Source organism: Xenopus laevis, chromosome 6L (genome assembly GCF_017654675.1).
Source record: "Xenopus laevis strain J_2021 chromosome 6L, Xenopus_laevis_v10.1, whole genome shotgun sequence".
Lineage (NCBI taxonomy): Eukaryota > Metazoa > Chordata > Amphibia > Anura > Pipidae > Xenopus > Xenopus laevis.
This window is the reverse complement of record NC_054381.1, coordinates 35,947,540-35,960,235: the sequence shown is the minus strand read 5'-3', so window position 1 is coordinate 35,960,235 and position 12,696 is coordinate 35,947,540. Positions and strand designations below refer to the sequence as shown.

The 12,696-nt window shown below is 42.1% G+C and overlaps 1 protein-coding gene across 1 annotated transcript in view; it reads right to left on the bottom strand.

Annotated features, from left to right (window-relative positions):
- The window catches only part of scin.L (scinderin L homeolog), an 89,835-nt gene that overhangs the window by 56,142 nt on the left and 20,997 nt on the right, over positions 1–12,696 (bottom strand). The window contains 1 exon segment of the mRNA NM_001092620.1: positions 9,151–9,300. Coding sequence (NP_001086089.1) covers positions 9,151–9,300 — 150 coding nt within the window.

Sequence of the window (12,696 nt, the reverse complement as noted above, 5' to 3'; positions counted from 1 at the left end):
AAAATCTGGACAGGAATTTCAGAGCCCTCCAGGAGGTGACGCCATTCTTCAAGGGCAAGCTTGACTGCTAAGAGTTCTCGATTTCCGACATCATAGTTCTGCTCTGCGGATGAGAACTTCTTGGAGAAAAACGCACAGGGGTGCAATTTTCCATCAGTGGAGTGTCTCTGAGACAGGATAGCTCCGGCTCCGACTTCAGAAGCATCGACTTCGATGCAGAAGGGTAGTGCAGGATTGGGATGTCGGAGAACAGGAGCGGACGTGAAGGCCTCTTTCAAGGACTGAAAGGCTTCTATGGCGGATTGAGGCCACAGGCTGGGTTTACCCCCTTTCCGGATGAGGGCCAGGATAGGTGAAATGCGGGAAGAGAACCCCCGGATGAACTGTCGATAATAATTAGCAAATCCGATGAACCTCTGGATTGCCTTGGTACTCAGTGGGAGAGGCCACTCCTGGATGGCCGACACCTTCACGGGGTCCATCTCAAATCCCTCTGGAGAGATAATGTATCCTAGGAAGGGGATCTTGGATACCTCGAAGACACACTTCTCCAACTTGGCGAAGAGAGAGTTCTTCCTCAGACGAGAGAGTACCTCCTTCACCTGGGAGCGATGACTTTCAAGGTCCTTGGAAAAGATCAGGATGTCGTCCAAGTATACGACTACGAACCTTCCTAGGAGATCTCGGAACACATCATTAACAAACTCCTGGAAGACGGCAGGGGCATTGCATAGGCCGAAGGGCATAACGAGATATTCATAGTGCCCATCCCGAGTGTTGAATGCCGTCTTCCATTCGTCACCCTCCCGGATGCGAATGAGGTTGTAGGCCCCCCGGAGATCCAACTTGGAGAAAATCTTTGCCCCTTTCAGCTGGTCAAAGAGCTCGGCAATCAGGGGCAGGGGGTACCTGTTTTTCACGGTGATCTTATTCAGACCCCGATAGTCTATACAAGGCCGAAGGCCTCCGTCCTTCTTCTCCACAAAGAAGAACCCAGCCCCTGCAGGAGAGGTAGAAGGGCGGATAAACCCCCGCTGGAGATTTTCTTGGATGTACTCCTTCATAGCGGTAGTCTCAGCAGGAGAGAGAGGGTAGGTGCGCCCTCTGGGGGGCATAGCTCCTGGCAGGAGTTCAACCGGACAATCGTAGGAGCGATGTGGGGGAAGGAACTCTGCCGACTTTTTACAAAACACATCGGAAAATCCCTTGTAAGTGGAGGGCAAAGTCTTTAATTCCGCAGAGGAGACATTCACCTTCTCGAGGGGTTTTGACGGAAGGCAATGTTGCAGGCAAAATAAACTCCAACGAGAGATCTGCCCAGTGGACCAGTCTATGGTGGGGTTATGCAGACGTAACCACGGAAGACCCAATATTACTGGAGTAGAAGGACAGGGGATGATGAAAAATGAAAGTTTTTCTTGATGCAGCGCCCCAACTTGTACAGATAGTTCCGCCGTGAACTTTGTGACGAATTCAAACTCCAGGGGTTTGTCATCTATGGCGGTAATTCGCAGGGGTGAAGATAATGGAAGCAGGGGAATCTTCATGCGTTCGGCAAAAAAGGCATCCATGAAATTGCCATCCGCTCCGGAGTCGAGGAAGGCCCTTTCGAAGATAGACCTACTTGCCAGGTGAATCTGCAAAGGAAGAAGAAGTCTGCGTGAACTTTCTTGATACTTCTCCAGAGGACCTCGAGTGATGCCCCCTACATGAGAAACCTGAGACATACCTCGGGGTACAAAACTCTTGGTTTTGGCAGGACAGGCGTTGGCAAAATGGGAATGCCCACCACAGTATAAACAGAGACCTGCCATACGTCTTCGGAGTCTTTCCTGCTCGGAGAGGCGAGTCTTTCCTACTTGCATAGGTTCCTCCAAGGGGGACGTCGACACATGAGTCACAGGAACAGCGGGTGTTTGCAGAATCGGCCTTTGAAAGCGAGGGGCCAACAAGGGAGAAAATCGTCTGCTGCGCTCTCTCTCCACCTGGTGCTCTCTGAGACGAGTGTCCACTTTAATGGATAGAGCGATCAGCCCTTCCAGGGTGTCAGGAGTCTCTCTGGAGACGAGATCATCTTTGATGCGGATGGATAGGCCTTGGTAGTATACAGCCTTGTAAGCGTCATCACACCAGGAAGTCTCCGCCATCAGTGTTCGGAAGTCTATAGCATAGTCATTGACACTGCGGCTTCCCTGCCGGAGCTGCAAGAGACGGGCAGGGGCGTTCGTAACCCGACCTGGAGCATCAAAGATTAAACGAAAAGCTTGGAGAAAGTCTTTAACATCAAAAGTCAGCGGGGAATTCTTCTCCCAAAGAGACGTTGCCCACTCTAGTGGCTTGCCTTCCAATCGAGACATCACATACCCCACCTTGGAACGCTCACTTGGAAACTGTGTGGGTTGGAACTCAAATTGAATTTGGCATTGCGTGGCAAACCCCCTGCAGGCTTGTGGGTCCCCACTGAAGCGAGGGGGAGGTGGAATGCGAGGCTCACCTGTCGGGTAGCTTGCGTTCGTAGGGGCTGCCGCCATGGGGGGATCTCCAGTAGGTGGAGCAGTGGAAGGCTCAGAAGGCACTTGAGCTAGCAGGACATCGAGTGCTTGCCCAATGCGAACCTGCTGGTTTTCGTAGTCCTCCATGCGGGATGCCAGTCCGCGGAGCGCTCGTCCGACATGAGGTGTGGCTTCCTCAGAAGGATCCATGGCCCGAAAATAATGTCAGGGAGCCGGGAGCCCCCTCTGGGGAGTAGTCCGGATCTAGGAGGAAGCCCCTCAGGAGGGATCAGGATCGTGGTATCCAGGGATTAAGCAGAAAGGGTAATCGGGTTCAGGCAACAGGTCACAAGGCAGGCAGAATATAATCAAAGTCCAAAGTCCAGGCAGGGGGTCAATAGCAGGCAGAGTATCAGCGAAGTCCAGGTCCAGGCAAAGGGTCACAACAAGGAATCAGGCAGATATATGTAGGGAAAACAGCAAGGGAACCCAGGAAACTCTCAGGGAACAGAATCCTATTTTCGGGCGCCATCTTGGCGTCTCAGGCGTCCTTTTATGTTTGAATTTGGCGCCCTTGCGCCAGCGTCAGCGCGCCTGCGACCGTCGCGCCGCGCTGACGTCACGTCGCCGGCGTCGGAACCCACGTGGGTTGACTGGGCGCCGCCATCTTGAATTCTTCGCCGCCGGGAGCGGACGCGACTCCTCGCGCTCCCGGCGGTCTTGACAGTATGAGAATATAGCCGCAGTGGTGGTTTCACTTGATGGACTTTTTCAACCTAAATTAACTATGCACCTACGTAACAGCAATAAACTATGCACATAAACCCACACACAGTCTTACCCTGACCTAACAATAAACACAGCATTTCCATATATATGGGTCATCTCTTCCTCTCATTATTGGAGACACAATAGAAGTTGGACAGATCAACACAATTCATGGTGTGTACCCTTTCCAGCGTCACAATACTGTGTTTTTATGTTTAATGTAGATCAGCGGCACTTCTATTCCTACAATAGCAAATCAATAGTCATTGTAAAAGTTGTAAAAGGCCCTCATAAAAGCTGAATAAGCAGTCAGCTGACACTCAGAGATAGCGCGGGCAACATAAGAGAAAACCCTTTAACAAATGTCATGTGCGGGAATTGCCATATCTTACTAACATACAAGCTGTTATGCTCTTAAGTGTTAGACACTACAGCAGGAGATAGGTATGTGCAGTTTAATAGTTGGCAAGGGCTTAGGCACAAGCATGGGAGGAAACAGATAGCACAGTGACTTTTGTCTCTAATTTGTGACAATTAGATTTTATTGGAGTAGAATGGAAATAAGGATTCCCTTTTCGCGTCATTTCTGTGCTCCATTTAAACTGCCTACTCTAATTCATCATATATGTGTTCATATATAATTAGCTAATCTAAAATCCTTATGCTAAACATACATTCACATAGTGGTTTACAGCCTCTGACCAGCACTTATAGTGAATCAGTGGGGGAATGTATTTATGGGATAATCTTAAAGGGTTGGGGTCACCTTCACTTTAACTTTTAGTATGTTGTAAAATGGCCAATTCTAATTTATATTTCAATTGGCCTTCATTTTTTTTTTCATAGTTTTTTAATTATTTGCCTTCTTCTTCTGACTCCAGCTTTCAAATGGGGTTCACTGACCCCATCTAAAAACATATGCTCTGTAAGGCTACAAATGTATTGTTATTGCTACTTTTTATTACTCATCCCTCCCCCATTCGCATTCAGTTATTCAAATCAATGCATGGTTGCTAGGGTAATTTGAACCCTTGCAGCCAGATTGCTGAATTTGCTAACTGAAGAGATGCTGAATAAAAAGGTAAATAACTCAAAAACCCTTAATAATAAAAAATTAAAACCAATTGTAAATGATCTAAGATTATTGCGCTCTACATCAAACTAAAAGTTAATTTAAAGGTGAACAACCCCTTTTAAAGCAGGAATAATGTAAAGAAAAGTTGCTGGATTAGGAAACCTTGGTACTGTAGGTCCACTTATTATTATATAACAGACAGCTCTATCTAATGTATAACAAACCCAGTATCCATTTACAGACATGTCCTTAACTGCTAACATATTCCTTTCTGTTTTCCTTCACTTATCCTTACTTTGAACAGGAAATACAGTTCACTGATCAATACATTGTTCTAAATTAAAATCTTATAGTACTGTAATAGCCTACACTCATGTATTATTAAAGACATTTATGTAATGCTATAACAACTTGGTGGGTCCCAGAACACTATCTACCTTTCCTTATATTTTGAAGAAAAAAACCTTAAGGAACAGCATTGGACTGGGATTCAAAATTGGCCCTGGCATTTCAGAGGGATAAAGAGGCTCAAACAGCCCACCAGCAGCCCAATAAATAGTGACTGTCTGTGGCATCTTAGAGCACCCCCCTGGCATTTGCCAGAATCCACAGATTGCCAGTCCAGGCCTGAGTGTAAAAAAATGTTAAATGAAAAACTATGGTGCAAGAGAAGTCCATCAATGGCAATTGAAATGCACATATGAACATTTTTAAGTATAAAACGCCCTATGTTTGCTTAAGCTTCAGAATATTTTGCACAGAAACCTTGGAGGAATTCAGGGCCTGCTTCCCTTAAGCTTAGTAGTATGTATATCTAGCATATTCTCTGGTAGCACACAAAAAGGTCAGATTAGTTGTCCCTATTTATCTCCTCTATAAATACTGCCACCAGTACCCTGGTAAGTAGTGCAGTCCTTTGGATTCAGCTAGTTGCATAGGTGATTTGATGCATACAGGGTTGGACTGGAGCATCCGGGATCCACAGGGACTGCAACTTTAATGGCCCTCTGTGCTAACTAAGAGCCCTTTTTCCTGTGCCCACCATCAAACCTAGCCCCCCTCTTCCCTGCACACACGCACCACCCCTGAATGCTTCTGTCCTGGTATCCTCAATTTGCTGCTATAAGATCAAGGCAAGGGAACAAGCTTTGTCAGTTGGGTCCATAAAGACTGAGGCCCACTGAGTTTTCTCCCGGTCTCCCAATGACCCAAGTTCAACACTGGAGGGATAGAAACTTGCATGGTGGCAATGCAGACAGACTGCTGGTGGTCTCTCTTCTGGTTTCAGAATCAACTGAATTATGACAATATCACTGAGGGTCACCAGCTGAAAAAGCCCATCCCTACTGTAGGATGTCAGTAACCATCTATTAACCCACAACAATAGTTTAAACAGCATTCATAATCGTTTTACTTAATATCATAAGTAGGGTAATGGAATGAAGGCTGAGGCTTAAAGGAGAAGGAAAGCTACAGAGGCATTGTATTGCCAATAGATTAGCTGCAACAGTGCAAGCTAGAATGTTATATTTATTCAGTAGAATGCTTTACCATACCTGAGTAAAAAGCTCTAGAAGCTCTCTGTTTGTTTAGGATAGCAGCTGCAGTATTAGCTTGGTGTGACATCACTTCCTGCCCAAGTCTCTCCCTGCTCACTTATAGCTCTGGGCTCAGATTACAGCAGAGAATGGGGGGGGGGGGAGCAAACTGAGCATGCTCACGCCCGGGGCAAGTAGGTTTAAACTGAAGGCAGGAAGTCTGATACAGAAGTCTATGGGGCCGATTCACTAAGCTCGAGTGAAGGATTCGAATGAAAAAAATTCGAATTTCGAAGTATTTTTTGGGTACTTCGACCATCGAATTGGTTAAATTCGTTCGAATACGAACGAAATCGAACGAATCGAACGAAAAATCGTTCGACTATTCGACCATTCGATAGTCGAAGTACTTTCGCTTTAAAAAAAACTTCGACCCCCTACTTCGGCAGATAAAACCTACCGAAGTCAATGTTAGCCTATGGGGAAGGTCCCCATAGGTTTGCTAACCTTTTTTTGATCGAAGGATTTTCCTTCGATCGTTGGATTAAAATCCTTCGAATCGTTCGATTCGAAGGATTTAATCGTTCGATCGAACGAAAAATCCTTCGATCGAACGAACGTTTAGCGCTAAATCCTTTGACTTCGATATTTGAAGTCGAAGGATTTCAATTCGAGGGTCGAATTTCGAAGTATTTTTAACTTCGAAATTCGACCCTTAGTGAATCTGCCCCTATGTGTACACAATAGAAGGAAAGAAATGCAGTGTTTCTTTTGACAAAGGACTCAGAGCAGCACTACTTTGAGGGTTTACTGATATATTTAGGTGGACCTTTCTGATAAGGCTTACTTAGTTTTAACTTTCCTTCTCCTTTAATGGTGCCACATTATCCTATATTATAGAACTATAAGTTAAAAAGAAACTCTGAGATGCTTGCACATCAAACAGCATGCACCATACACTGAAGCTACCACTGTGAAGGAAGTGGAGCTTGTGGTTAAGCACACACGCACAATTTCAAATACATCTTTATATAGTAGTGTCAATTCAGAACAGGAATGGCCAGTAAGAAACATTTCTTGACTATTAAGGGCTCATGTAAAAAAAAAAAAAAAAAAAGTAAACTATTCTATCATGACCATTAAGTATTCATGGTATCTGCTCCATGTTGCTCCCTGTAATTAAAGACTACCTTAAACAGAGCTGTCCACCTGGAAGCCCAGGGATGCAGCCTTTACTGGATTGCTGTGGTCATCAGTCAAGACATTTCACTACAATTCAAAAAAGTGGTACCAGTATGAGACCTTACAGGTTATACAGAAAGCTCTGAATTACAGGAAGGCTGTCCTCCATAAAGTCAATTTTTAGCAAATACTTTGAATTTTATAACGTGTTTACTTTATCTTTGCCCCAATAAAACAGTACTTTGTACTTGATCTCAGCTAAGATATAATGAATTCATATTGGTGGCAAACAATCTTATTGGGTTTATTTAATTTAAATGATTTTTAGCAGACATGGTATGGTGATCCAAAATAGGGAAAGATCCATTATCCCGAAAACCCCAGGTCCCAAGCATTCTGGATAATGGCTTTTTAGCAAGTGAGGGATTACAGGGTTATAAAAGGGTTATAAAAGATAGCTCATAGTACAATTTGATCCAGGGACTAGTCCGATTTTGGAGTCAGGAAAGAATTTTTACCCCTCTGAGGCAAATTGGAGAGGCTTTAAATAGGTTTTTTGCCTTCCTCTGTAACAACTGGCAGTTAGGCAGGTTAAAATAGAATTAAAAAGTTGAACTTGATGGACATGTGTCTTTTTTTAACCTAACTTACTATGTTACTACTGTCCCATAACTGTATACTGATTACTCTACCTACAAGATTGAAAACGTTGGACCTAGAACTACATTATTACATTTATATGGTGACTTCTAATTTTGAAACAGGGGGTACTTTATTTAATATAATACACAAGTTTCAGTGAGTCATGTGACAGAATTGACATCACTACTCACCATTTATAACTGATGACATCAGTACTCACCGTTTATAAGGATATAATTTACAGGATATTCATGGCTCTTGTGTACATAGGGCATAAGATATATTTGAACTATGTCCTGGATAATGTTATCCTTTTTTCAATAGAAAGACTGCATTCACAAAAGCTAATATTAATTAGCAAATATGTTCAGCCGTAATGGCTGTGGGAACCACCCATGTTTGCGTAACATTAATTTTTTAGCTCTGTTTGCTTAAAACTGTACCTCTGGTTCCTTTAAAGAGATGTAGAAATAAAATGTGTGGGACTCGAGAAAAACGACTGCGTGCAATGTGCCTGGAGATACATTATGAATCATTGTTTCCTGTGCTTTTAATTCATGTCTCCTATATACAAATCAGTGCAATTCCGTTTCACTCTTTTAGTAAGAAATCACACTCACAAGTCAGACTCAGGATCACCTGATTGTTACTAGATTAATAAACAGAAATTGATATCATATAAAGAAACCACAAGTTCCCCCTAATTTTGCAAAATCCTGCTTGAATCTTCAACAGGTTTAGGACTCGTTATCTGGAAACCTGTTATCCAGAAAGCTCTCCCATAGACTCCATTTTAAACAAATATTTTTTTTAAGTGATTTCCTTTTTTCTCTATAATAATAAAACAGTAGCTTGTACTTGATAGGCTGCATGAATCCATATTGGCAGCAAAACAATCCCATTGGGTTTATTTAATTTTTAAATATTTTTAAGCAGACTTAAGGTATGAAGAAAAAAAATTTCAGAAAAATCCCTTATGCAGAAAACCCCAGGCCCCAAGCATTCTGTATAACAGGTCCCATACGTGTAGAAGTATGCTGATTTTGTCTTTTATTGGTGATATTTATTTTACTCAATGTATTTTAAAGACTATGGCATATGTGGCAATACAAGCAATGTGGCATTGATAACAAACACAGGGGACCCTGGGTCTTTTCCCACTAAGGCCATTGTGAATACCTACAGATTTTAGCAGGTAATGGACTATTTTCAACTGTCAACTGTTACCTACTAAGGGCTACTTGTTGTGCTTTCTACTGTCAGTAGAAAAAGACACAGGGATTCATGTTTCTGCAAGAAATCTGTAAACACCTCATTGTAAATTGGAAACTAAAATTAAAGTATGCCTTTGCATGTGCTAAATTGACCAACAATCCATCCATGGATTGGCCCTGATTTTCCCATTCCGTCCTTTAAGTAAATAGGCAGGTCCATGATATTTTGCTATGCATACCTTGATGAGTTCATCTGGTTCAGTCCCTTCGTCTACTACAATGACTTGAGCCCTTCCATTTTTCTCGTTGTCACGAATTCCATTAGCAACTTGGGCAGCTTTGAGGCGTTCAAATTTGTTGCATCCGGATCCACACCACTGATAAATTACCTGCAACAAACAAAGGGGATACCGGTCATTTTTTTTGGCAGATCTTCAGTAACAATTCATGTACAGTAACAATTTGAAACAACCGTACAGTATATGCCACATTAATGCATTAAAATATTGTTGACAAACCGAGGACCAGGCTGTACTACAATAAAGCCCTTTACCTCTGCAATGGAAAAACAGGACTGCTGCCAACTAGGGATGGGTGAATTTGACCCGTTTCGTTCGCCAAAAATTTACTGCTGGCGAAATGTCGCCGACACCTATTAAAGTCTATGGGCGTCAAAACAATTTTGTCGCGCAACGAAATTTTTTTTGACACGCGTCTTCTTATTTTGATGCACAAAACCATAAGTCTAAGGGCGTAATTTTTTCAGTGAAACAAGGTGAAAAAATTCGCCCATCCCTACTGCCAACAGAAAAGCATGCATGAATAACAATCGTATCACGTATGCAGTGTGATAAAGTGGCACAGACGTACCTTTGTAAGTGCCAAGTAAATTCCTGTCCATTTGCTCTACATACAGTAGTTGAGAAATTAACTACCTTATCTAAAATACTTCAATGACATACTAATTGCTTAATTTCGCCCTACATCTGAACTATTCTGCCAAAGCTACATATTTAATATTTGGGTTTAAGCTCTTGCTCCACCAGAGAGTGAAACTACAATTCATTTTTGAGCCAAAATTAATTCTCCTGCCGGTAACCATACATTGGAAGCCATTATTTTAATTTCACCAGCACCACAATCAGCAACAGCATATTTCCATTCTGCACCAGCAACTACCCTTTGCACTATATTAGTACTATCCCATACTATAGTGACCCTACCCTATAGTCACCCTACCTATACCACTCAATAGACTCTTGTATAATTTTGCTATAATTAGCCTTTTCACACCTCTTTCAGGTCATTGCCAATTATCACTTAAAGAACACAGGTCATCCTGATTTTTCCCCTAATAATAGGGTTATTATTAGCCCTAATAATAGGGCTAATAGAACCCATAGTCGAGTTGGAGGAAACAGTAGCTATTTTTTTTTTAATTGTCCCCATTAGCTTTAGCCCACTCGCTCCAGGAGGGACCTCCCAGTACAGGTGGCCATGTTGAAACATATGCATGCTTATAATGAGCAAGTGCCGCATGAAGTCAGCGTGTGAGATTCGCTTATGATGTGCATGCACACGTGGAGGGAGTTAGTGCTAGCATTGCCTATTTTTTTAATAAAAGACTATTGTATCCCGACCGGAGTGAAGGCTCTATTAGCCTCACCTCTGCCTCTGTCAGCAGGGCACATAACCTCTTGGAGTCAATTCTTCTTGTTTACAATACTGCAATCAACGTTTTCCTCGGAATCCTACATGGCTGCCCACTGGTTTTATTATCATTGTGCTTACTGCTTCTAAATGGATTACTCTTCTGCCCATCTGTCCCCTTATCAGTCCATGCTGTGAAGAGCAGCAGAGTCATTGACTAAGCAGAGCAACTCTATTGCTACCTGGAAGCTGCTGTTTGTCTAGGTGCCAGAATTTTGACAAATGGTTTGCATTACAGTAAAGTAGCCTCATTATTGATCTCACCCCAAGGCTAATGGTGTTCCAAAACAGGCCCTGTTAAAAACCACTCAGAGATTGCACAGTATAGCACCTCCTCTTGCTATATGGTTCCACTGAGAACAGGCAATACAGTGGTCAAAAACCACTGAATTTGTAGGTGTTTTGAAAGAGGAAGTTGGATATAGCATGTCATCATAGAAAAGAGGAACTGAAAGCACAGAGCACTTATATAAATTATATAGCGACACATTGCAGAAACCCTACAAAAACGTTACAGCATTTTCAGACAGGGAACCAGCAGAACTGGAGGTATAAGGCAGATCTCACTGATGTCAGTGGGGGGGGGGGGGGGGGGCAGCAGACTTGGTTTTTGGCACTTCTTGGGAGAAACTACTCTATTTTTAATGTTAATATAACATGACCCAGTTTGACGGTTGCTGCCTTTTGGAGCCATCAGGTCAAAACTAATATTAAAAATAATGGATAGCACACCCAATTTGAAAAACAAATACATTTATTACAAAAAGAAGAAAAAATATGCAAAAATAATATACAAAAAATAAATGAAAATAATAAGGTGAGCCCAATCAAAAAGTCAGAACGAGTCTTACTGTCCGTGTCATTTATGTCATTTATGACACGGACAGTAAGACTCGTTCTGACTTTTTGATTTTTTTGTTTATTTTGTGCCCCTGAGGAAGACCCTTAAGGTTGAAATGCGTTGGGCTCACCTTATTATTTTCATTTATTTTTTGTATATTATTTTTGCATATTTTTTCTTCTTTTTGTAATAAATGTATTTGTTTTTCAAATCGGGTGTGCTATCCATTGTTTTTAATATTTGCAATTCGATATGGAGACCCTTATGGGGAGTCACCTATGGATTAGCACCCTGTAGTTCAATTTAAGGGTGTGCGCCTTCTCTCTTTATTCTTTATCAGGTCAAGACTAGTGATGGTCAACATGTTCCTCTCTACCTTTCACCACTACCTATATTAATCTATGGGAATCGAATGCAGTACTTCAATTTTACATAAATCTGATAGGTCGACCTGCACTCCAAAAAAAAAAAAAATTCCCCTTGTCACTGCTATATGAACTTAAAGGGGTTGATCACCTTCCAACAGTTTTTTTCAGTTCGGTTGGTTACAGATTGTTCGCCAGAAATAAAGACTTTTTTCCAATTACTTTCTATTTTCTATGTGTGACTGTTTATCTAATATTGAAGTGTAAAGTGTCATTTTTCACCTTCTAAAGCAGCTCTGGGAGGTGGGGGGCGTCGCCGACCCTGTAAACTGTTCTAAATAGATACATTTAGTAGATACATTTCTTATCTTTGTTCCTGCTGAGCAGAATCTCCGAGATCCGTTAAAGGCAGCTGTTAGAATTGATACAATAGTTGCTAATACTCCAGAGATGCTGCTGAGAAATGTATCAACTCAATATTGCAAAATGGTAACAGTTTAGAGTCTGCGCCTGAATTACTGAACTGCCAGACTCAAACACCAGAGACATTACATTTAAACTAAGATTTGGAAAAACGGTAAACAATAAAAAATGAAAAGTAATTAAAAAAAGACTTTATTTCTGGTGAACAATCTGAAAACAATGGAACTGAAAAAAGTGTTTGGATGGTGAACAACCCCTTTACAGCATTATATTTCCAAAACATTAATGTGGGGAGTGGTGACAGATAGCTAGGAGCATTCTGACCAAACTGTTTCCAGCTGAAGCAGCAATGATCAAACCTCCCTGTCATCCCGTGTGACATTAGTAAAGGTAGCACCAACTAATCTTCCTGTTCAACATAAACCTGAGTGGTGAGTTTTTTCTAT